Raw genomic sequence first — 27,058 nt, 5'->3', positions numbered from 1 at the left:
TGTTGAAAAATCAAATTTAAGACTCTTCTAAGCAGCATATTAAGTCTGGATGTAGGGAATACAGGTTCGAAGCCCAGCTAGAAAGTTCACTGGATGCCCTAAGACTGAGAGATTTGCCCATGTTGGAACAGAAAGCCCATCTGTTCCAACAAACCTTCCCTGACTCTTGCTATGTGTTTTCTAGAATTTGATTATACAAAACGGTACAGTCATACCTCGGGTTGAATGTGCTTCAGGTTGAGTTCTTTCGGGTTACGCTCTGCAGCAACCCGGAAGTAATGGAGCATGTTACTTCTGGGTTTCGCCACTTGTTCATGTGCAGACGCTCAAAATGACGTCATGCGCATGCGCAGAAGCCGCAAAACACGACGCGCGCAGACGCGCCGTTGTGTCTTACGTTCCATTCAGGATGCGAACGGGACTCCGGAACGGATCCCATTTGCATCCCGAGGTACCACTGTATTTAGTTTCATTGCTCTGTATAGAAAGAGAGATACAAGATTTGTTATCCGAGGTGTAAACCACTTACAGCAGGCAAAGCCAGTGTGGTGCCTCCAGATCTTGTTGGACTACAACTCCCATCATCCCCAAACCAGCGGCCATGCCAGCAGGGGATGGTGGGACAACATGTGGAGGGCACCACATTGGGTACCTCCGACTTAAGTGACTATTCCAGGAATATGTGACATATAACTATGTGAAACAAACAAGGACTCCCATTGGAAGTCAATCACACAGTGGGCTTGGGAGACACCAACTGCTGCTACCCCAGTGAGGGCTCAGCACCTCAGCAAAAGAACAACTACTGCCTGGTGGTGCTTTGAGAACATCTGCCTAACACCTCAGCAACCGGGCCAGCAGTTCTTCTTTCACTGTGGTGGGCGAACTCTATTGCCTTGGGCAGCAAGAAAATGGTTCTGTTTTATTTGGAGCAAGAGTTTCCATAGTTACACACGGCTCTTTTGCAGTGCTTGACCTCACAATGCAGCCAGCTAGACCACATACACCAGCACACACACACCCCAGAGACCTCGCTTGATGTCCACAGGGTCTCCTCATCCTGAGCAGATTAGGCTCAAAGTATTGCTGCAGCCAATTCTGTTAACCGCTTTGAGGTTTCTTTTGTACAGTCAAGCGGTCTAGAAATGTTATGAAACAAATAAATCTGCAATAGAATTAAGTTGTGGTGTGTGTTTGGTTGTGGTTGTGCGTGTGTGTGCCCACAACAGTTTTTCCGGTTTGCAAATATGCCCCTGGGCCCAAAAAAGTTGGCCACCTCAGACGCACTCCCCAACCACTTCCAAATTGGCCTGGCAAAGTTAGGAAATAGTGTGTGTGTGTGTGTGTGTGTGTGTGTGTGTGTGAACACTGGTTCACTTTCTGCTCAGGCCTGCCACTAACCAGACCACCCCACAATTCATGTCAAAATTGCGACACAAGAGAAAAGTGTGTTTCCTCAAACGTTTTTTCCAATTTCAACTGCACCAAGGCAAACTGTTTGAAACAAAGCAGAGCAAAGTCCTCCATTGTCTTTACTCTGCTATTAAACAGAGACGTGATATAGAAATAATTCCCCCCCTCTTCCTACTTGTAAAAGTATTAAACAAAGAAAAGTTATGTTACAGATACTTAATGCGGCAGGGAAAATGGTGCTTGCTGCAGCCCATAACATAAGATGTTTACATGCGTGGGCTTGGCGGTGATGGGTGAACTCACAGCCTGTTGGTGTTAAAATCTCAGCAGGAAGAGCTGTTTTTAGATATCAAGCAACAGGGAAGGCAAATTAAAAAAGCATTGTTTTTTTAAAACAGAACAAAAGAAAGGGAAGGCCTTTTCTACAATGATTAAAATATCCTGTGGCATTTAAACCAGGATTTCCTATTTTAGGGAAATGGCACTGGGAGGGGGGAATGTTCACACAGAATAAAATTGCAGCATAGCTTTTATAAGAGAAACACTCCTTCTGCCACAAAATCTTTAAGGACTGTAGTCATGGGTGCCCACCCCTCTTGTTTCAACACCCAAGCAAGGGAAGCAGAGTCTGACTGAAAAGCCTGTAGCACAAGTATGTTCACAAGCCGTGGCTGGAAAGCAGGGCTATGTCCTGTCAACCTTATTGGAAACTGTGAAACCAGAGAAATATTGTTGCATTCTCTGGCTACCTACAATTTATTTTTTATTTGCAGAATAACAAACTCGGCTGTCGAAGGGCAGGGATCCTCAAAATTGAAGGAAGATGATTTCCTAGCACTCAAAAGATGTGATTTAACTGTCGAGATCACAAGTCTCTGGTCACCACCCAACTTGTCTTCTATAGACCCAGGGCACCATCTAAAATTAACCCCCAACTTTGGCAATATGAAAACGGGCACATTTCTTTCTACTTCTGCTGTCTGCCTCACAAGAGACCCAGCTGTTCAGCTGAGTGATCATTCACTGCCAGATTTTATATGGAGAAGCTGTAGTTTTTCCTCACCCAAGCAACACTGTTCAACCCTGAAATCTGTTTTGCATCTAGCAGAGTCCAATGCAATGAGCACTCCATCATAAGGCAGGAATGAACTGCAGACTTAGGAACATGAGCATCATGCCCCGTGTCTTCTTTCTCCCTCCTTCATCCCTTTGTTGAACATCCAGTCTGAATAAGAGCTGGAGGGCTTGCTCACTATTTTACGACATTTTAGTTGGACCTAATAAGGCAGTATCCATTCTTAAGGAAATCAGCCCTGAGTGCTCACTGGAAGGAGAGATCATGAAGCTGAGGCTCCAATACTTTGGCCACCTCATGAGAACAGAAGACTCCCTGGAAAAGACCCTGATGTTGGGAAAGATGGAGGTCACAAGGAGAAGGGGATGACAGAGGGCGAGATGGTTGGACAGTGTTCTTGAAGCTACAAACTGACTAAACTGCGGGAGGCGGTAGAAGACAGGAGTGCCTGGCGTGCTCTGGTCCATGGGGTCACAAAGAGTCGGACACAACTAAACGACTAAACAACAACAACAACAACAATAAGGCAGTGATCCCTAAAGCCATTCACAGTGGCTGCAACCAGGATTCAATACATTTATTCTCCTTTGATTGTGGGAGGCAGGGACTATTGTATGGAGATGACAATTATTACTCACGTGTCTTTGATGTTAGTGGACTATAAAGTACAGCAGATCTGGATTTTTTAAAATACCCAGCGCATTGTAAGGTAACTTTTTTTGCTGTGCAGGAAAGATCTATTGATTTGACTGCAGCGGAGAGTAAGAATTCGTTGCAGTTTATCAGGCCAGGAATTTTTTGCAGAATGGAAAACAGTTGGCAGGTTTCTTCCTTAGGGGATATTCATGTGCCACATATGAGCAAAATGGGAGGGTGAGATGAGGGGAAGGCAGGCTCCTGTGTTTCTGAGGGGCATCTGAATATTTATTTGCAAGTCTGCTGTACATCCCACCATTCTCCATCATTGACCGAACAACAACAATAGCAGCAGCAGTCCCCACTCTCTCCCCTTTCCCCTCTCTCACTGGTAACATCATTATCCTCCCAAGTCATACATTGACAGTCCGCAGCTACAACGGGATACCTCCACTGTGTTTCATTATTTGCATGAATGCTCCTGCATTCTCCTCAAGAGGAGAAATTCCATTATGCCTGAATTCTGGCCTCTTTTTGCTGCTCTTCTAGGATATCATGAGGATGTAGGCGGGCGGGAATAATAGTGGGTAATCATTGCTCCAAGAAAGAGATTCAGAGAATGTTTAAGAAGCAATGTTCATGAAAGTTTTATCAGCATAACTATGGGCTATTAGAAAAAGAGCGGGGGTGTTTGTGTCTCTTCAGGGTGAAGGTTTCGACAAAAAGCACGGAGCTGGAGCAAGCTTTTAAAAAGTGATCAATATTTATGCGTTTGCAGAACTGCTAAAAGGCCTCAATGTACAAGTTCCACTGAGGTCCCTTGCCTATACTTGTGAAATAGACCCCCAGGTTGGAAGAAAATAATCAAGACTGAGGTGGAACCAACGGCTGAGAGTAACAGAATTAGGGGACATCTTCTCTGGAAAATACCGTATTTTTCGCTCTATTAGACGCACCAGACCACAAGACGCACCTAGTTTTTGGAGGAGGAAAACAAGAAGAAAAAAATTCTGAATCTCAGAAGCCAGAACAGCAAGAGGGATCGCTGCGCAGTGAAAGCAGCAATCCCTCTTGCTGTTCTGGCTTCTGGGATAGCTGCGCAGCCTGCATTCGCTCCATAAGATGAACACACATTTCCCCTTACTAACAATATTGTAAGGCGGCCCACCCCAAGCAACACAAACAGATCTCTTAGTATTGCAGCTCCCACAGTTCTTTGGGGGAAACTGCATAAATGAAAGTGTTCTAAAAACAATTTAAAAGCCAGTCCTTAAAATCAATTTACCTTGGAGTAGATTCTGCCATCGAGACAATCTTGAGTAAGTTATTAAAGGTATATATCATATGGCCTAAGGAGATGCTAAGTCTTGTTTCCCAAACAATGTCTCCCCAAATTGGTCCAATAATTGAGAAGGCTTAAAGCAATTATAAGGAACAATTCTGTTGGCATACATAGATTTGCATGTATACCTGGAGGAAGTAAGAAATTACATGGCCTTTTCTAAGCTGGAAACCCATCAGGATTGTCACGATGATAAAAGTGTTTTCATTTGTATGGAGAGTGCTCGTGATTTTGTTTATACACTATTCTAGGCCAAGGAAACTCGTTCAAAATAAATACAAAAATGCTATCAGCTCTCCAAAAGCATCGGTCAATACCAATCAAATTTCACTCCATGGTGCATGGATTTGCAAGAGGAGAAACAGCAAGAAGTGCTTCTGCTTTGTTCTCATTCACACATTGCTGATTCAAAAAACCTTTCTGCATTGATACCATTTTTGAAGATGAAGAAGTAAAATAAAGAGAGAAAAGTATCTTGCTCACTGACAAGATCACAATAATGAAGGATCTGCGTGTGTCCTTCAGAGAAGATAGCCGGACTACAATGAAACGAGGCCCTGGGTTCACACTGGCTTAAAGCTTGAAAGCCTAAATCAAAACAAACAAACAAACAAATTTCTTTCCAGTAGCACCTTAAAGACCAACTAAGTTAGTTCTTGGTATGAGCTTTCGTGTGCATGCACACTTCTTCAGATGCACACGAAAGCTCATACCAAGAACTAACTTAGTTGGTCTTTAAGGTGCTACTGGAAAGAAATTTGTTTGTTTGTTTGTTTTGAGTATGGCAGACCAACACGGCTACCTTTCTGTAACTAAGCCTAAATCAGTGAGGGAGAAACTGTGGCCACCCCCACCAGACATTGTTGGACTCCAAATCCCATCAGTCCGAGCCAGAATGCCCAATAGTCAGGGATGATGTGAACTGAAGCCCAGCAACACCTGGAGGACCATAGATTTCCCATCCTTGGTTTAAAAACAGTCTAGGACTAGGCTGTCTGAAGATCTATCTGGCAAATGCCCCAGTTATTAAGATCCTCACCAGAGATCCATCAGTACATCCACTTTCTCAAGAATGGTGGCTAGCTACCAGCAACAGAAGCCTTCTCAATCATGAATATCATCTGTGAACTTATTTCCCTTTATCCATTTACCTGGAGCCATGTTTCATGATTTTAAGGTATCAGCTATGTTTGCTTTTAATTATCTTGGTGATGTTCTGAATAACATAATCTAGAAGACCACAAGTTTTCATACAATTCAAATGCATATTAATTGCTGCCCTTGTAATGAGTCATGAAACTGGCTTTGGGTTAATCAGGAAAGTACTCTTCATGGAACCTGGGGGAGAAACATCCATTTGAAAACAGACCAGAATCTGTTTTGGATCTCCTTATGGCTTGGTTCCCAAGGAAAATAAGCAAAGCTTAACTGTTGCAATATCCATATATGAACAAGTGTTTTCTTAAGGATTTACACTCCCATTTCTATACTGCAAAAAAACAGAAGTCTCTAAACACAGTGAGGATTGTGCAGATGGATCCAAAGGTTCAAAACTGTAATCTCTGAACTATTTCGGCTTGTTGCTAAGTAAATATTTCAGTGCTATGCGGGTTATTTGCAGCCAAAACTGAAATATTCCACGCTGCCTGCAAGCCAGGGAGGCGTTTCAATGTAGCAGAGGCAGAGTCAGCTTTCAAAAACAGAATTGATTTGTAAATGCTGAAAATGGACCAATTTAAAAAGCTGAAGTGTCCATTAGGCTAAGCACACTACGGAGAAGGAACTCAACCAAATCACAGTCCGTTCTTTGTGCTTCCCTCATCCCGTGAGCGCATGGAGTTGCCTCATACCAAGACCATTGGTCAGGCTAGCTTAGCGCAAACTCCTCTGCCTGGCAGGGACATTGCAATGTTTCAGGCAGAGCTCTCCCCAGGCCTGCTACCCAAGATTAACTGGAGATTATAGGAGCTGAATTATATGCACACAGAGTATGGGCTCTGGCACTGAGCTCAAGGGCATTGGCCATATTCCACGACTAACTCTGAGTGGCTGGATCTAGCCAACATTTTAATTTCCCACAATGCCCTCTGCACAGCATCATCCGAGGCCATCATGGGAAATCAAAACAGTAGCTAAACCCAGGAGAAGCTCAGAGCTCTGAGTCAAATGGGTTTTTTTAGAGGAGGAAACCCACAAATTGTATCGTTTCGTGAAGTACTGGTTGGTTTCCTCCCACTCCGGAGGTTACCAGATTTTTTTCAATGAATCCGGGGACACTTTTCAACTTCCTACTAAAAAGATGGATTTTGTCAGGGGACTGATTTGTCAGGGAACTGATTTCCCCCAGGAAACGGGGACATCTAGTAACCTTATTATATTAGCCACCTTCAACACTTTGCTGTTGATCAGAAAGGCGGGATACAAATCTTAAAATAAATGAGTACAGCACTCAAAATATGTTTGAATGACAGATTTGACAATGACATGCATTCCTTATCTGTCGCCAGATCCTATGCCATTAAGTCACTACATATCTGCAGCCGTTTCCTCTTACATTATACAACAATATTGACTATCGACTGGAGCAAGTACTCCTCTTTCAGCTGCGGGAACAGCTGAGTCTAGAAAGAATTTTGGTGGCTGGGCAGAGCAATTTCAGAGGCCCCAAGGCAGGCACTGAGGGTGGGTCGTGCAAGGCTGCTGGGCTCCTGACCACTGCCCAAGTACACCATGTGTTGATGCCAGCCCTGGAACCAGAAAATAAGAGAATAGAGTCAGGCAACAAGGGTGGGGCAGAAAAAGAGGGAAAATAAGCTTTCCTACATCGTTGTTGACAACAGCATGCTAGACTGGCTTCATCATAGCAATGGCATGCCCATGAATCTGGAGAAACAGGTTAGGTGCCTTGCACTCATTTGAACAGCAAGACCTTAAGTATGTTAAACATTACTTTTCACTGCTAAGGTTGGCAGGCTAACACCCCAGAGGACAGGATCACACTTCAAAACGACCTTGACAGATTAGAGAACTGGGCCAAAACAAACAAGATGAATTTTAACAGGGAGAAATGTAAAGTATTGCACTTGGGCAAAAAAAATGAGAGGCACAAATACAAGATGGGTGACACCTGGCTTGAGAGCAGTACATGTGAAAAGGATCTAGGAGTCTTGGTTGACCACAAACTAGACATGAGCCAACAGTGTGACGCGGCAGCTAAAAAAGCCAATACAATTCTGGGCTGCATCAATAGGAGTATAGCATCTAGATCAAGGGAAGTAATAGTGCCACTGTATTCTGCTCTGGTCAGACCTCACCTGGAGTACTGTGTCCAGTTCTGGGCACCACAGTTCAAGAAGGACACTGACAAACTGGAAAGTGTCCAGAGGAGGGCAACCAAAATGGTCAAAGGCCTGGAAACGATGCCTTATGAGGAACGGCTAAGGGAGCTGGGCATGTTTAGCCTGGAGAAGAGGAGGTTAAGGGGTGATATGATAGCCATGTTCAAATATATAAAAGGATGTCACATAGAGGAGGGAGAAAGGTTGTTTTCTGCTGCTCCAGAGAAGGAGACACGGAGCAATGGATCCAAACTACAAGAAAGAAGATTCCACCTAAACATTAGGAAGAACTTCCTGACAGTAAGAGCTGTTCGACAGTGGAATTTGCTGCCAAGGAGTGTGGTGGAGTCTCCTTCTTTGGAGGTCTTTAAGCAGAGGCTTGACAACCATATGTCAGGAGTGCTCTGATGGTGTTTCCTGCTTGGCAGGGGGTTGGACTCGATGGCCCTTGTGGTCTCTTCCAACTCTATGATTCTATGATTCTATGATTCTAGGTCTATTCCATAGCAACCCACAGGCTGCTTATGAAAATAATGCTTCGTCATCTCTGACTGCATCCTCCTCCTGTATGTAGCCAGCATATACATTTTCGCACCTGCATTACAGGCGGATGACACCACAACTGCCCAAGTGGAATGCAATCGCTGCCGCTTCCCTGTTTAGAATTCAAGCAGTTGCCTTGCCAAGGGTTGATCATTTTTTCCAGCTTGTGGTTATAGTCACTACTGATAAATTACAGCAGTGAAATATTTGGGTTTCAGCATAAGAGGCTAAAATATTTTTTTAATACAGGATTAATTGAAGCTGAATGGGCTCTTCCAGTATTCAAAACAGATTATCATAGTGCTGGAATTGACCCTGGTGTCATCTAGTCCAACCCCCTGCAATGCGAGAATTTCAACTAAAGTATGGTTACCAGATTTTTTTCAATGAATCCGGGGACACTTTTTTTTTTTTTTTTTTTGAAGCTGAGTAGCAACAGGGAGTCAGTAGTGGGGATGGCGAGGCAAAAGACCCTGGGCCCAAGCACACATGCATTTTGTATAAAGGTGCAAAGCCCTTCTTTCACACCCTGTGAAACAAATACACAGAGTTTTTTAAAAACTGGGCAGCTGTGCGCCACCTGCCGATGACTCCTGAGCCTCCCCCAATCTCCTACCCCTGCCCCCTTTGTTTTGACTGATCGGGGGGAGGCTTGCTGCCACATTTCCCGGGGACAGATTTAAAAATCTGGGGACTGTCCTCTGGAACCGGGGAGGTCTGGTAACCCTAAAATAAAGCATCCATGATAGAGGCCATCCAACCTCTGCATAGAAACCTCTGATGAGGGTGAGTCCCCAAACACCTGAGGGAGACTGTTCGCCTGTCGAACAGCTCTTACTGCCAGAAGGTTCCTCCTGATGCTTAGTCAAAATCTCCTTCCTTGTAACTTGAAGCCATTGGTTCAAGTCCTGCTCTCCAGAGCAGGAGAAAACAAGCCTGCTCCGTCTTGCATGTGACAGCTCTTTAGATATTTGAAGATAGCTATCCTATCTCCATAAAGAAGGCTGATTGCCGAAGAATGGATGCTTTTGAATGATGGTGCTGGAGGAGACTCTTGAGAGTCCCATGGACTGCAAGAAGATCAAACCTATCCATTCTGAAGGAAATCAGCCCCGAGTGCTCACTGGAAGGACAGATCCTGAAGCTGAGGCTCCAATACTTTGGCCACCTCATGAGAAGAGAAGACTCCCTGGAAAAGACCCTGATGTTGGGAAAGATGGAGGGCACAAGGAGAAGGGGACGACAGAGGACGAGATGGTTGGACAGTGTTCTCGAAGCTACTAACATGAGTTTGACCAAACTGCGGGAGGCAGTGGGAGACAGGAGTGCCTGGCGTGCTCTGGTCCATGGGGTCACGAAGAGTCGGACACGACTAAACAACTAAACAACAACAATCCTATCTCCTCTCAGCCACTTCTTTACCAGGCTAAACGTACACAACTCCCTCAACCATTCCTCACAAGGACCTGGTTTCCTTACCCTTGATCATCTTGGTTGGCGTCCTCTGCACACATTCCAGGTTGTCAACAACCTTCTTAAAATGTGGCACCCAGAACTGGACACAGGATTCCAGGTGTGGTCTGAACAAGGCAGAATAGAGTGGCACTGTTACTTCCCTTGATCAGAAGGGAACAATAGCTTCTGTCTAATGCAACAATTATTTCACATTAAAGATGGGGCAGATTTCTCTCTTGCAAAGGAACAGTAGTCACCATCACAATAGGGATGGGTTTGTTCCTGTAAAAAAAAAAAAAGTCCCGTGATATAGAAGTTTTTCCACATCAGCAATTGCTGCATGTATGATGACAAGCCTCTTCAAGTTCAGAATGAGCGCACTAAGCCAGCCCCGCCGAGGTCAATGACCAGGAATGACTGTGGGAAATCCTGGAACAGACCCAACCAGGCGAGAGGAGAGCGCAAAACCGAGCGTGTATTTGGCAATCACAGGCATGTGATGAAAAGGGAGAAAGAAGCCTTACTACGACAATATTTCAGAGCGATCTACTCAGCTGCAGATTTAATAGACTCGTTTTTTCTTCTTCAACGAGTGAATCATTATAAGCTTCCAATTCCATTTACATATAAAGTACAGCTCACAGAAGCACCTGGAACACCATTTTGTAGCAAAATCATCATTTTTAGCCAGCGGCAGTTCACAAGCAATACATTTAACTCTTTTCAAGAATCAACAGATGAGATGCCTTGGAATTATTCTGCAATAGGGAAACACTTTTTAATTTTATTTTATACATTTACTTTATTTATCAACTGCACTCAGTAAAACTAAACATGATCTTTAATGAAAAGAAAGCTGCCAATATCATAATGCCATTATGCAAATGGGGAGACTCAGACAGCACTTGGAATACTGTACCGTTCTGGTCGCCTCACCTCAAAAGAGATACTGAAAAGCTGGAAAAGGTTCAGGAAAGGGCAACCAACAGGACTAAGCAGCTGGAACAACTCCTGTTTAAGGGAAGGTTACTGCATTTGAGGTTTTTTAGCGCAGAAAAAAAGGGAGAATGCTGGAGGCAGATAAAATATGCAAAGTGTGGAGAGGGTGGATACATTCTTCCTCTCACAACATTAGAATCAAGACCATCAAATGAATCACAGGATCATAGAATTGTAGAGCTGGAAGGTACCCCAAAGGCCATCTAGTCCAACCCCCTGAAACACAGGAATCTCAACACATGGACACTGGAAGATTCGGGACAGGCAAAAAGAAAGGACTCACTCACACAGCACATAGATAAAGGATGGAACTCCCTCTAACTAGATACAGTGGTACCTCAGGTTACAGACGCTTCAGGTTCCAGACTCTGCTAACCCAGAAATAGTACCTCGGGTTAAGAACTTTGCTTCAGGATGAGAACAGAAACCATGCTCCAGCGGCACGGCAGCAGGAGGAGGCCCCATTAGCTAAAGTGGTGCTTCAGGTTAAGAACAGTTTCAGGTTAAGAACGGACCTCCGGAACGAATTAAGTTCTTAACCCGAGGTACCACTGTATAGCAAAGGCTGCCAACTTTTGAAGGAGACAAATTCATGAAGGCTATCAAGCTAAGGCATGGTAGCTAGGCTCCACCGCAGACTGTTGGAGGCACTGTGCCTCTGTATCTCGGAAGCTGAGAATCATAAATACTGAGAGTGCGGCTACTTACTTCACCAAACCTTTATTAGGCATTATAAATACAGTCAAACCTTGTTCTGCATCCACGTCTGCTTGGGCAAACGACAGCAGCAAACCCGGAATTACTGGGACAGGTTACTTCCAGGTTTGCCATTCGCAGATGCGCAGAAGCGCTAAATTGTGCATCGCGCATGTGCAGACGCGGCACTTTGTTGTGCGTCATTTTTGGGTTGCGGTGTGCCCTCCGGAACGGATCCCTGCTGTAACCCGAATATCCACTGTATAAATAAAGGTTAAGGACCCCTGACAGTTTAGTTCAGTCGCAGACGACTCTGGGGTTGCAGCACTCATCTCGCTTTACTGGCCGAGGGAGCCGAAGTTTGTCTGCAGACAGTTTTTCTGGGTCATGTGGCTAGCATGACTAAGCTGCTTCTGGCGAAACCAGAGCAGCGCACGGAAACACCGTTTACCTTCCCGCCGGAGCAGTACCTATTTATCTACTTGCACTTTGACGTGCTTTTGAACTGCTAGGTGGGTAGGAGCAGGGACCGAGCAACAGGAGCTCACCCCGTCGCGGGGATTCGAACCACCAACCTACCAATCGGCAAGACCTAGGCTCAGTGGTTTAGACCACAGCACCACCCGTGTCCCATTACAAATATAGGCCACCATAAAACACCCATATATATCTAATTTTAAAATATATACAGATAAGCAGCCATGTAAAATATGTAATAACGGGGATTTTCATTGGAGTTTCTTCACAGTAAACCATGGGTAGGCAAACTAAGGCCCAGGGGCCGGATTCAGCCCAAGCGTCTTCTAAATCCGGCCAACGGACAGTCCAGGAATCAGCGTGTTTTTACATGAGTAGAATGTGTGCTTTTATTTAAAATGCATCTCTGGGTTATTTGTGGGGCATAGGAATTTGTTCTCTTTTTTCTTCTTCTTCAAAATATAGTCCGGCCCCCACAAGATCTGAGGGACAGTGGACCGGCCCCCTGCTGAAAAAGTTTGCTGACCCCCTGCGCTAAGAGATACTATCAATAAAAACTCAGTGCTGCTATTCTCTGGTTTTGCTTGAGGACATCTGGTTAGCTACTATGGGGGCCGGATGGTGGGCTGGATGAAACTTTGGCCTGATCCAGCACGATTCTTCTTGAACTCTTAAAAAAAACTGTATAAGGCTGCAATCCTATTCACATTGATCTGTGAATAAGGCCCCATGGAACTGACCTCTGCACTGACTTTACACTGTAACCTGCAATCCTAGGCACTCGTTCCTGGGATGCGCCTCAGCTGGGACTGACTTCTGAAGAAACCTTGCACTCAATTCTGCTGTCAGCCTGTGATACAATGAACACTTCCCTTAGGATTGAATGCCTAAGTCCTGTTAATAGTAAACAGAGAACAGGGTGCTTCCTGCAAGCTTCTCCTTTTACAAAGGAACTATTCAGAGATGTTTGCCTTCACTAAAGTCATTGGATCTTAAGAGAGCAGGTAATTCTATCCGCAAGGCAACAAAAAATACGTCCTGCATCTTGAAGGAGGGAAGAGCAGAGCGTAAGAGAAAAGGAAGACCCTTCATCTATGTGACCGTACAAATAGAATTTCCCAGTTTCTTTAAATAATAATAATAATTGTGCCGCCATATGAAACAACACATGAGGAGTTGCACTTCATACAAGTGAAGGAGAACCACAAATTAAATGCTTTATTAAGATCAAACAGGAAGAGGTCAGAAGGATAACCAAGGGCAGAGAGAGTATTTTTAAGAAATCTCTGTATGTGCAATCTTCTTACAGTAATTGGAATACTTGCAAAAGGGCAGGCTGCTTTAAGACAAAATAAACACTGTATTTTACAGAAACAGTCATTAGGGAAACATGAAGCATGAGAAATCTATTTTTCACTACAACTGTGTTTCATTTCCAGCAACGGTCATTCTGTTAAAAGCCTCCTCAAGCTGTCCTCACATCCTTACATGGTGTTCTGCAAGCTGTGCTGTGACTACCCATTGCAGAACAGAGAAAAAAGAGTAAAGAGCAGGGGGAAATCAGACCTGTGTAACAATTGAAGTTTAAATGATACACCCTGCACTTTGGGACTATTCCTTACTTCTAAAGGGCTCTGTATCCTTACGTCTTCTGCTCTTGTTACCAGGTGTAGGCCTGCCACACCAAAGTGTCCTGCTCTTGCCAGTGTTTCTCTCTCGTCGTTTCTCATGCCATGAACTCCCTCCCAAGCCACCAGCACAGCAGCATCTCTCTCTTCCATCTGTTATGTACTGAGTTGAATAGGATCCAAAACGCAGCAGTCTGATTGGTCCTAGAGCAATGCAGCAGTATGATTGTTCCGCAGGAGCCACCCAATCCAGCTCCAGATGGAAGTGATTCCACAACCTGATTGGCCTACAGGAGAATCCCGGAATTAGCCAATCACGTGCAGCCCATTGTGTAAATAATGTACAGTGGTACCTCAGGTTACATACACTTCAGGTTACATACGCTTCAGGTTACAGACACCGCTAACCCAGAAATAGTGCTTCAGGTTAAGAACTTTGCTTCAGGATGAGAACAGAAATCGGGCTCCAGTGGCGCAGCAGCAGCAGGAGGCCCCATTAGCTAAAGTGGTGCTTCAGATTAAGAACAGTTTCAGGTTAAGTATGGACCTCCGGAACGAATTAAGTACTTAAACTGAGGTACCACTGTAGTGGAGGCAGTGGCAGACAGGAGTGCCTGGCGTGCTCTGGTCTATGGGGTCACAAAGAGTCGGACACGACTAAACGACTAAACAACAACCACCACTGTATATAAAGCAGATATTGTGGGGGAACTTCCATTCCTCCTCACCACTATGACCTGAATAAAGAGCATGAAATCCACTCTCGACTCAGAGTATATTTCAAAATCCTTCACAGAAACAAGGTTATGTTTTGAGCCCAGTCTTCATCTCAAACTGCGACAAATGATGCATTCAAGCCTTGCACCAGCGGTTCTCCCGCCGATGGAAGATTCTCTGTGGATTGTTGTGTCTTTGTCAACCTGCAAAAATGCACTTTGCGGACAACTGGTTTAACGTGGACTACATATGTCTTGAAACAGAGCTGTCCATTTGCCAGCCACAGACACCACTGCCTTAGAGCAGGGGGCGGCAAGGTTTACCTCGCCTGGGCCGGTTCATCCCTCCGTGGACCGGACTGTGTGCGCGCACGTGATTTCCGGCATCGGCCTCTGCACAGACGTAATTTTTGACATCAGCGCATGCAGAGACACGATTTCTGGTGCTGCAGAAGTGAGTCCTTGCGCTGTGCCGGTTTAGCGCAGTGCGCGGGGACTCGCCGAGTGGGCGGCTCGGTTTGGGGGCGGCTCGTGGGCTGGTTAAACTACCCCTGTGGGGCGCTTGTGGCCCATGGGCCTTCGGTTGCTGACCCCTGCCTTAGAGGATGCAATGTGTGCTTCTGAGCATCTCCTGCTCCTTTCAGTGTAGCCATAGTTGGTTATCAGCAGCCAAACCCCTGGCATTGAGAAGCCAGACCGTTCCCACAGCGGACTGTGCCCAACCCGATCTTCTGAGGGCCTGAAAGAAGGATTGGTTCAGAATGACAAGGAGCGTTTTGAAACTGGTTAACTCACTTCAAACTGGTTTGCTTTATTTTGTTGATTTTTCATCCTTTCCTCTCAGGACCAGAGCTCCTTCCCAGGACTCAGAACAAAATAAGGGACCAGAAGTCATTATCTCCTTGACGTTCTTTCCTTTTTGTGCTACAGATGTGTTCGTTTGTTAAAGGCATGCTAGTTCTGAGTCAGACGACTATTCTCTGGAACAGGTTGATGTTGCAAAGCATTTCCCCATAGCACAATGTCTGAGCTAAATTCCCCCTGTCGCCTGTGTTCCTAAAGAGATTATTCCTCTAAACACGGAGAAGTAGCCTAGCAGAAAGCAAGACCAGCTTGACAACAAGATGCTTTGTTCTTAAAGTCTCCCAATGAACAGGAGATGCCAAGACTGCAATGCAGAAGAGAAAGGGGGGGGGGGAGAGAAAGAAATGCTTGAATTTTTGCAAAGCAAACCACAAGCCTTAGGAAAAGGGAATCCTGGTTGACAACGCCAGGAAGTTTCTACAACACATGAAGCACAATCCTGCACATGTCTACTCTTATGTAACTGAGCTCAACCAAAGTTAGGGCCAGATCACGGTGTTTAGTGCTGCATCCTGAATAATCCATAAGAACATGGGAAGTTGCCTTACAATGAAGTCAGACCATTGATCCATCAGCGTTGTTTACACCCTGACTGGTAGTGGCCCTCCAGAGTTTTGAGATGTTAAGGGTTGAGCCTTCTGCATGCCAAGCAGGTATTCTACCTGTTATGTACTGAGTTGAATAGGATCCAAATTGCAGCAGTCTGATTGGTCCTAGAACAATAGGATTCAGAATGCAGCAGTCTGATTGGTCCTAGAACAATAGCATCCAGAATGCAACAGTCTGATTGGTCCTCAGGATCCACCCAATCCAACTCCAGGTGGAAGGGAATCCGCAACCTGATTGGCCTGCAGGAGAATCCCGGCATTAGCCAATCACGTGGGGCCCATTGTGTAAATAATGTATATAAAGCAGACATTTCAGGGGAACTTCCATTCCTCCTCGCTACTATGAGCTGAATAAAGAGCATGAAATCCACACTTGACTCCAAGTATATTTCACTACCACTGAGCCATAGCCCTTGCCCCAAGAGTACGTTGAACAAAAGGTCTGCTATGCAAGCTTAGGTGCTGGGGCATCTGGCACAGAATTGGCTGCTTTTGCCACCACGACAGGGCAAACCCTGCTGGCTCCAGAGGAGATGGCAGCAGCATTGCTCCTCCCTGGTCCCTTTTGCACAGGGTAGACGGACAAACCTAGGATCATTTGTCCTGGTTCCAGTTCATGGTTAAAGTAGAGACATCTTAACCACAAGCCTGAGTTTCGAAGACATGCGTTGCCCTGCACTGAGCGAAAAAGCCCAGAGAGGAAGAAACACGAGAGGCTACAGGCTCTTCTCTGCTTGCTCAGTCACAATAAGCCATACTCTAGCTTTCCAAGGTGCACGGACCACTTCAATATAGCATCCCAAGAATCTCAGACACTCTGTGCTAAATCAGCAGGTCATTAGTGCCAAGGGTGAGAGAGAAATTTGGAAATGTAGAGAACTTTTTATCAAATTGCAAGGCAGATTCCACTGGTTAGTTACCCAAGTTTTATATTTCCCAGCACAGATTTTTTTCCCCAGTCTCCCGTGCAGGCGTGCCAACTTAAATGAAATATTGTGGGGGCCCAGGTAAGCCCCAGCATAATCGATCACATGACACGGTGCACACACACCATTTGAATGGCAATGCCCATAAACTGGGGGGGGGGGGGACCGGCCCCCTCAAATATTTTATTGCATTGGCTAAAGCCCCCCCCCCAGCCCCTAGGAGTTGGCTTCTATGCTCCCATAACTACTTTGCCACTACAAACAACAATTATTTGCCCTCTGACACTCCTTGTCCAAAGTTTTCGAATTCTTTGACAAGCTGAATTCTTAAAGATTGTGGAAAGCAAGTCTAAGGTTGCATGCAGTTCTCCTCTTCCAAGCTTACATTTGCAGAATGTATTCTGAGTACAGCGTGATTCTGTGGTTCGACACAGGGAAATCTGAAGGGTTTTTCTAAGTGTTTGCGTTTCCAGATTATAAGGGTTCCCACCTGAAACGCAGCTTCTAAGTGCATACAGGCCTCAGATTTCCTCTCTACAAGTTGCTTAAACACAGTCAGCCTCCCAGAGTGGCTGGGACAACCCAACCAGATGTGTGGGGTACAAATAATAACATTGTTATTATTTTAGATTTTCAGAGCTTAGACTTGAAAAATGCTAAAACAAGAGTATTATTATTTTTTATTGCATGCTTTTGGAGCTAATGATTTCTGTGTGCTCATGTTATTAGGGCTGTGCTTCTTCCTGCTCTTTTATTACAGGAGAGTTTGTCTTGGATGTACTCCAGAGTATTATTAGAATGGGTACAGGAAAATATACAAGGAGATAAAGGAAGAGATAAGGAACAAAACAGACACACCTTACCACTCTGCCAAGCCACCAAGAGCTGAGCATATAAAAATAAACTAACAGAAGCGCACAGTCTTTGTTGGTGCTTTCAAACATGTATATTGCTGGATTAGCAACAGAATGGTATCGGTCCTAATGCATGAACATCACTCCAGTACGGGGCCAGGAGAAAAGAGGTGCTCTGAAAGCAACTCTCCATTGGCTGAGAATGTTCATTAGTAATAATAATAATAATAATAATAATAATAATAATAATAATAATTTATTATTTATACCCCGCCCATCTGGCTGGGTTTCCCCAGCCACTCTGGGCGGCTTCCAACTGAATATTAAAAACAGTACAGCATCAAACATTAAAAACTTCTCTAAAGAGGGCTGCCTTCAGATGACTTTTAAAAGTAAAATAGTTGTTTATTGCTTTGACATCTGCTGGGAGGGCGTTCCACAGGGCAGGCGCCACTACCGAGAAGGCCCTCCAGAAGGCCCTCGGTGCTGGATCTCAGGCTGAACGATGGGGGTGGAGACGCTCCTTCAGGTATACTGGACCGAGGCCGTTTAGGGCTTTAAAGGTCAGCACCAACACTTTGAATTGTGCTTGGAAACGTACTGGGAGCCAATGCATTAGCCCAAGAGTTGGAAGCTAGACAAGTTTCTAGGCATGATATTTGCAAAGGGAAGTTTGGGATGTGTGGGCAGACTATGTACGCAGCTTCCTCTCAGCTTCAAATAAAACTAGCAGTCCCAGGCCTTCTGAGTAAGACGACTGCCACTCACAAAGCGTAAAGTTTTGCATAATTCAGCTTTTCTGGGAACAGCGTTTTAATTATTCCTTAGTTTTCACCATTTTTTTCTTAATCTCAGGCTGCCCACAGCCCTGCCTAGATCTCGCCCTCTGCGTTTTGTGGCTGGGATCCTTGCATGGAGCAACTTGTTCATTTATCTCCCCCAGGAAATCTACTGCAATCTGGTGTCGCGATGAGATCCTACCCACTGGACATGTCATTTTGAAGCCCAAAAGATACAGGCATGGGGAAGACAGCACACATTAGAAATACAGTGGTACCTCGGGTTAAGTACTTAATTTGTTCCGGAGGTCCGTACTTAACCTGAAACTGTTCTTAACCTGAAGCACCACTTTAGCTAATGGGGCCTCCTGCTGCCGCCGCGCCGCTGGAGCACGATTTCTGTTCTCATCCTGAAGCAAAGTTCTTAACCTGAAGCACTATTTCTGGGTTAGCGAAGTGTATGTAACCTGAAGCATATGTAACCCGAGGTACCACTGTATGCCCAACACAAGGAACACCAGCAATAAAATAAAATAAAAGCAAAAAGTGAAAGCCTCATTGTCAATCACACATACAGTACATTTATTTGCACAAATGAGGGAGCCCTTTTTGAAAAGGGAGAGGGGGTCAATACTAACCCCCAAGGAGGGACAAAGGGTGAAGCTTTTTCCTATCACAGCTTAAGGCAATGCCTACAATGCACATTTTAAAACCAGTTTGAAATTTGCCTTGTTGTCATGGCTTGGAACACTGGACTGGGGTGTGTGGTTTTATAAAGAGGCTTGAATCTCTGGCTCCATACACACCATACATATAAAGCACGTGATCTCCCCCAAAGAACCTTGGGACCTGTAGTCTTCCCACTACAGAGCTATAATTCCCAGCACCCCTTTAAAAACTACAGTTCCCAAGGTTATTTGGGGGAAGCTGTGTGCTTGAACTGTAAGGCGTGTGTATATAGCCAAAGACTTTTTGGTCCTTGCACAAAACTGCCAGTGCTTGTTGTTCTTTAGAGGAAGCCAAAAATCATCCAAGCAGTTTTATATATGTGTTGAAATATGCCCTTAGGAATATCACTTGCAGAACAATCGACCGCATAGTTATGGGAACGCTTCTGATCCACTAGTCTAATGGCTCACCATCACTTTTCGACAAGCCAGTCTCCGTTCCAAATCCAATATGAGAGAAGTAGGGGCAGAACGGAAGGGTAGGAGTGCTTTCCTTTTTTAAAAACAAACAAACAAACAAACAAACAAACCACAAATGCAAAAGACATCCACCACAATCTTTTTTTGAAGAAAGAAGATGCTGTTCACAGTCAAAGACGAATGCCACGCTCATCTTCTGAACGGAAAAATCAGAAAGCTCAGGAAGAGAGATTCAAAGGTTTACTGCAGGTCAATAGCACAGGTGACAACCTTGCCAACTGCCGCCTCAATAACCCCACCACGGACTAAGTGTCAAATACTGCAGCTACCAAAAAATGAAAGGGGGGGTGAGGAAAGTTAGGAACCCACCATTTAAAACAGAGGGAAATGATTCATTTCCAAAAATGGGGGAGGAAAAGACCGTGCTGTCTGTGAGAAGCTGGCATATTCATTCATAGGATAGAAGAAGCTTTTGAGAAGGATTAACACAATTGATGTGGCGGAGAACATTGAGCGTAAGAGGATTAAACAATTTATCGGCCTTCGCCAAGCCGGTCGCCTCCAGATGTTTGGGATTGCGACGGCTGTGCTGGCTGATGGGAGTTGAAGTCCAAAGCCTTTGGAGGGCACCGGCTTGGAGAAGGATGCTCTGCATCACACGAAGACAACCAAACGCTTCTGCGGGCTGTTCAGAAAAGCGAAGGATTCCTTTCAGCCCCAGGAGAGTAAATGGTGGTGCATGTTTTGTTTTCGCTGCTCAGGAGCAAAGGAAACCAAACCAGCCCAGGGAGATGCAGGATTCAAGCAAACTCATCTAAAGGTTGTAAAACAGAGCAAATGCCTTGAGGGGCAGCTTGCTTCCTGAACCTAAGAATAACTGTATCAAATATGCATTAGCAATAGGCGCCAGCTGTTGCAAGAAAACGATAAAGAGAGAGCAGAACCGTGGGTTAAATATTACCATTACGTTCGTTGGGGTTTGCAGGAAAGGCGAGTGTGTTTGGGCCGAGGGGATCAAAGATCCCTTGTGTTTGTGTTCCCTCATGCCCAGAAAAGCTGCACCTACTGAAATTTCTGCACATCAGGATGCTGTGGGTGGCAAAGGAGAAGGTCCAGTAAGGAGGAAAAAAAGTAAAGAGATTCTCAACGCTGAAGAACAATTTCGCCCCAAGTAACCAGGGCCAGCCCAATACATTTTGGCATCTGAGGTAATCTACAAAATGGCACCTCCCTCCTTGCCAGGGAAGATGGGGTGAGGGAAGACCTACCTTGTGAACTAGGAGGGAGTAAATATCTACATTTATCCTTCTGCCTGAGGTATTTTGCTTCACCTTGCCTCATAGGTGGGCTGGCTCTGCCAGTAACAATGATCAGAGGCTAGGGTGAAACTTCTTATAGGTCATGTTCTCTCCCCCCATGAAAGTTGATGTCCTTAATTAAATGGATCGAGGTGCCCCGTTGTGCCCAGACCCTTCCATCTAAAAGTGAAAGGGCATGTTTCAGATGCTCCCCCATGTCATGTTTCCCTGCTCACAGAAAGCTAGCATGTCAGGGAGAACAGTTCTGGCTTGTCTTGTTCCCTGACATGCTAGATTTGGATGTTTTTCATGGGGTTTGGCAATTTCCTTTCACTTGACACAGTACAGTATGGGAAGGGCTGTACAACATGACGGTTGAGCAACATGATCAACACTTCTGTTCCTAGGCACATTTACTTGGGAGTCAACTCCATTAAACCCAGCGGGACCTACTTCCGAAAAAAGTGTATGAACTCTGCTACCTGGCAAAATGCAAAAGGCTAGTCCTATTTGTCTGTAACCGACAATGAGGCTATTCGAGCACAATAAATTCAAGAGTAGCTGGTCTAATCTTTCCCTCCATTAAGGCTGCTTTCCTAAGGTGTGGAAAACCCACAAACAGTTGAAACTGTTTATCGAAATCCCAGCAGGGCTGTCAAAGGCAGGGTGCAGAGCACTCCTCTGTCCGTTTTGTGGCTTAAAAAACAAAACACAATTTGCCAGGATTTCAATCTGAAACCCTAGAGAGTTGTTGACAGTTAACATGGACAATGCTGATCTATATGGAACAATGGTCTAACTCATTTTAAAGTACCTCTCCCAGGGCCACCTGACTGCAACATGAAGATCACGAAATAAGTTCTTGCAGCTGCCAATCCCTTTGTTATTGGGTGATGATATGTAATTGAAACTTTTGAATCCTGTGCATGAGACTGTCCGAACCTGCTTGCGACCCAGACCAGGAACTTTTGAAAAGGGGTGTGTTCTTCTGTTTTCCTGAAAGTTTTCAAGGCAAGGACTGCTATGTGATCACTCACGGCCCTGTGTTGCAAGGGAGGAAGATTGCAGCACAAGCTTCACCACTGTAAACACGAATTGCTCATTCCTTCCTTTTGGTCCAACCCACAGAAGCTTCTCAGCGCTCCAGCATGCTTCTGCTTGTGGGAAAACAAAACGTACCGCAATATGGTATATACCAAATGCAGAGTTTCATCTCTGCACTGCGGACATGTGAACAATGGCCGTTACTCAAGTTCAGATTGCAGTGCAGGATGGAAAAAAAAGTTCTTTGGCAAAAATACAGTAAATCACAGGTCTGAAATCACTCCTACGAAAAATACCCCTTTAAGTCTTTTATGTTACTTTCTCCATCTAGGAACCAAGACAACTTTATCAAATCAAGCTTTTCTGGAGAGAGAGGGGGGCTATTTTTCCACGAAAGAACAGAAAGGGAAAATGGGGTTTGACACGCAGCATTACTTCAGTTTCAAAATAATGAGGTCACTTCTCGCTGAACCTCCGATGAACACAGCACGGTTTTTAAGCAATGCTTGCCATGGCAACGTATATATACACAAATTCTTGCTCACAGTGCCTCTTTCTAAAGAAACTGCTAAGCACAAGAAGTTGCAGCAATAAAGTACTCACTTCTTGTTCCTAATTACCATCCAAAACTCTTGACCAGACAAGCAAATCCTTGCCCTGGAGATTGCCTTGATTGAAACACATGGACTAGTCAACTGCCAGTGCAATTTAAATTCGACAGGAAATTCTCATTGTCCGGAGGCACACCTCCCTAATTCATTAGCCTTAAGACTGATTTAAACACGAATGCTTCCATGCAAAGGTCCTGAGAGGGCACTTACCTATGTTGTACACACAACGACGAACACAAATGCAATTTGAGATCAGTGTGGACACTACCTGCCTGCAGAATGCTGGCATATTAACAGGTCAAATGGATGAGCCAGCACAAGATGTTATCCACACTTTGCAAACACCTACATGAGCGCATGCTTTTCAGTGGCCTCTGCATGGTAGCTCTCATATTTTGGGACTCCCAAGTCCATGTGATATGCCCAAGACCTCAAAAATCTCAGCTTCAAACTTCATGAGAAGCTGGTTGCAGATCTGCATGTTTGATCCTGGATCTACCCAAGCCACACAGAAAACAGACAGCAGGGGATCCAGATGAGAGTAAAGGGGAGAAATTGGGTGAAGGGGAAGAAAAACCCTGCACACCTCGAGTGTTTTTGCCGCACAACCAAGCTCACTTTCAGTAAAGGGAAAAGAGACATCAGGAGACAAGACAGCAAGGAGGAAAATGCGGGCAGGAGAATGAGAATTATGCCCCCTCTGATTTTGGCTCCATCCACCCACCTTTTGCTTTTTAAAAATTGTTAAGGAACTGGAGCAGATTCAGGCTTAAATGCACACATCTGCTAAGAGATAAGTAACAGAATGGGGAGCGTGGAAATATTCCTACTTATGTATACTGTTCTCGGTTGCCATTCATGGGACACTGGCCCAGATGAGTCAGTTTCCGAACTAAATACCACATATCTCAAGAGCATTAGTTACACAGAAAGGTTCAAATGGTAGGCTGTGGCATCAGGATGAAGCATACATAGCATCTCTGAATATGTCCAATGGGCATTATTTTGGGCCTATAGGCAAAGGTTGACAGGATTAGCTATGGGCTTACAGATAAACAGGGAACAGTTGAGTTCAGTTTGTCCCATCATATTTTGTTCGAAAGCAGCGGTGGGGAACCTGCAGCTCTCCAGATATTGCTGGACTCCAGCTCCCATCAGGCCTGGCCAGCATGGCTAACTGTCAGGAATGATGGGAGCTGCAGTCTGGCAACATCACGAGGGCCAAAAGGTCCCCTATTCCTGGCTTGAACCAGGAGGTCATCACAAAGCCAACAGAAGCATGAAACAAACAAGCGAAGGATAACTCCCCGCAGGTACTGCACAAGAGGTTCCATACCTGTTCTCCAGCAGCGTCATGCACACGACCTCTCGCACTCCAGGATTGTTGGCTTTTTCGACGGAGCAGCTCTGCAGATTCCAGGTGGCCAGCCTCAGGACAGGCTTCCCATCCCGCACCCCACCAAACATCTCCACAGTGGGCCGCGTGGAGATAATCTGGGTGGGTCCTCCAGGAGGGAAATCCAAGTCCTCACTCTGGAGGCTCAGCGAGGTGGGGCTCGGGTGAGGCTTGACCATGAAGTTGAGGCCGCCATTGGTATTCGTAGAAGGAGGCCTTGAGCGCTCGGCAAATATCTGGTGCCGGATTTTGTCCAAGAACGAAGAGTTGATGCAGTCCATCTTGACCATGTCCTCAATGTTCTTGAAGGGCCCGTGCTCTCGGCGGTACTCGACAATGCCGTTGGCTATTTTTTCCGTGACGCCACGGATGCTCATGAGCTGGGCAGGGGTGGCCGTGTTGATATTGATCTTCGCAGCTGAAAGGTGGTCGAGGTTCTGGTCCTTCCGCAAGGAGCTGGGCGAGTGCTGGGCCGAGTTCCCTTTGCTGCTCACGCAGATCTCAAACTTCACCTGCTCCAGCTTGGCAGCTCCGACCCCGCTCACCAGGGCCAAGTCCTCCACCTTCTTGAAGCCCCCAATATACTCCCGGTATTCCACAATGCTCTGCGCAACCGTCCTGGTGACCCCGGGCAGAGTCATAAGCTCCTCCTCGGTGGCCGTGTTGATATTCAACCTCTCCTGGTTCACGAGGATGTTGCTGAAGTTGCACGCCGCGCTAAATTTGCGGCTGTGGCACAGGTCCGAGGGGTCTCTGGGGATGGAGCGGTGGCAGCCAAGGTTGCCCCCCATGCTGGCTGGCTTGCTTTAGCAGCGGTGCAATAATCCACGGTCGCTCTGGAGGCGCTTGGTGGCTCTTAAGGAGACAGCTGGCCTGCACAGCAGTAGCGTGGCACTCTGCACCGTCCAGGATTCCCTCCTTAGCATGCAGGCAAGATCAGAGGCAGAGGACCTTAAGCGTCTCATTCAAGAAACTGGCATCAAAATATTCCTCCTCGGAGGGAGGGAGGGACGGAGGCGGGCTGTAAACACCGGGCTCCAAAATCAAACTTGGCAAGCGGCTGGGATATTCGCGGGCTGCTGGACTGCACTCCAAGCGCAGGGCAAAGTTAAAAATATTCCGAATACACACAGGCGCAGGCATGCGTGCCTGCAACCGAGAAGGGCAGCCGCCAAAGCTGATGGTCAACGCGCCGGCTGCAAATTTGGGAGAAAGCGCTTCTTGCTCTGGTTTCTGCCCCGGATCAGCGGCTGCAGCGCGGAGGGGGCGCGCAATCCCGGCGTCCCTTTGCCAAGAAAAAAGCTGCGCTTAGCGGAGCATCGCGCCGGGCTGCAGCCGAGGCTCGGCGAGCCGAGCGCGCTTCCTTTCCTTGCGCGGCGTCCCCTCCTCACGTGCGGCTCCCTTTCCTTCCTCTCTGCCCTCCGATTTCCCCACCGCGTTGCTTTTTGGCCAAGCCAGGAAGGAGGAGGAGAGATGGGGCGCTGGGAAGGGAAGCGCCGTCCTCCTCCGGAGGGCTTGTACCGCTCGGCCAACCACTCCCCCCGGGCGGCCCTATTTCGCTCCGGCTCCTACGAGATGCGGGGTCTCCGCTGCGATTCTGCAGCCGCGCTCTGCTCCCTCCGCCGGCGCGCTCGGCTTGTTATGAGCTGGGGATCAGCAAAGCGCCGCGGCCAAGGACCGGGCGCACGGCCCGCCCTCTCGGCAAGGCGGAGCCGGAGCCGCTGGGGCTGCTACCTTCGGGGGCGGAGAGTCGCCTCACGCCCAGCTGCGGGAGGGAGAAGCCAGCCTTTGCCTTCCACTTGTTCCCCGTCACAAGCCGGGAACGAGCGCCTCATCCTCCCCTCGGGCCACCTCGCCGATTTTTACGCGCGGCGTGACTGGGGCGCATCACCCCGAAGGCATGCGCTGGGAATGCGCGCGGCAAAGGCGCAAATCCCGCGGCTTCCAAAGTAGAAGACGGGATGCCTCTTTTGACTCACCTCTTTTTGTTCTTGTGCTGCAGGGTTAGAGCTACTCGTGTAGGAAATAGAAGGAGAAGGAGTGCCTTCCATCGGCTTGGGCTGGTGGCCCAGCTGCGCTCCTATCTGGGCAGGGATTGCCTAACTTCTGTGGTCTGTGCTTTATTAATCTCTAGGCTGGATTACTACAACGCGTTATAACAACAACAACAATTTATTATTTGTACCCCGCCCATCTGGCTGGGTTTCCCCAGCCACTCATATACATGGAGCTGCTTCTGAAGACGGTTCCAAAACTTCAGCTGGTGCTGAATAAAGAGCCAGGTTGCTCAGTTTGAACATATTACACTGATTCTGCCCCAACTGCACTTTCCAGGCTCAGTTTAAATGCTGGTTTTGACCTATAACGCCTTAAACGGCTCAGGACCACAATACCTCCAGGACAGCCTCTCCCCAGATGAACTGAACCAGACCCTGCAACCATCATATGGGGCCCTTCTTTGTGTGCCTCCTCCTTCACAAAGAAGTCCAGAGGGTGGCAACACGAGAAAGGGCCTTTTCTGTGGTGGCTCCCTGCTTGTGGAATGCTCTTCCCAAGGAGGCTTGTCTAGCGCCTTCATTACATATCTTTAGGGGCCATGCAAAAACATTCCCATTCTCCCGGGTCTTTGACTAATCTATGGCCTTTTAAACTGGGCTGGAGGGGGAATTGGTTTTCTGCATTATTATGGTATGTATTTTTGTGTTTTTGTATTGTAAACTGGTCTGTGATTTTCGGATGAAGGGCAGTATAGAAAATTAAATCATCATCATCAACAACAATAGAAGAAATAAATAATCAGTATTTATTTAAGCATAAAAAGGAAGCCACAATCTTCCTACAAGAAATACACAACCCACCCAAAGGCAGCAAACTCCTGAGCGACCCCCGCTTCAGTCAACAGTGGGTCGCACAAGGCTCAGGGAAAGCTCGTGGTGTAGCCATAATACTCAGTAGAGACTTGAACTTCACTGCCACAACAGTCCTCAAGGACAAAAAAGGCAGATTCATTTTCGCTAAAGGGACAGTAGATGGCAAAATCAAACTGACAATCGGCTCCATATATGCCCCAAACACGAAACAATTAGAATTCTTCCAGAAGACACTAAACAAATTCCTCTCCTTCTCTGAAGGGGAAGCAATCCTAGGAGGGGACCTCAATCTAAATATGAAAGGTTTATCCCTGAAAGATACCCACCCCACAACCCCATGGG

At 46.3% G+C, this 27,058-nt stretch overlaps 1 protein-coding gene across 1 annotated transcript in view; it reads right to left on the bottom strand.

Moving 5' to 3' along the window:
• EEPD1 (endonuclease/exonuclease/phosphatase family domain containing 1) overlaps positions 1-25,689 on the bottom strand; it is a 63,884-nt gene extending 38,195 nt beyond the window's left edge. The window contains exon 1 of the mRNA XM_053409964.1: positions 23,787-25,689. Coding sequence (XP_053265939.1) covers positions 23,787-24,637 — 851 coding nt within the window. The 5' untranslated portion in view covers positions 24,638-25,689. The remainder of the gene's footprint in view (positions 1-23,786) is intronic.
• Between the last annotated feature and the right edge of the window lie 1,369 nt (positions 25,690-27,058).

Source organism: Podarcis raffonei, chromosome 12 (assembly GCF_027172205.1).
Source record: "Podarcis raffonei isolate rPodRaf1 chromosome 12, rPodRaf1.pri, whole genome shotgun sequence".
NCBI lineage: Eukaryota > Metazoa > Chordata > Lepidosauria > Squamata > Lacertidae > Podarcis > Podarcis raffonei.
This window is presented reverse-complemented; position numbering and strand designations above follow the sequence as displayed.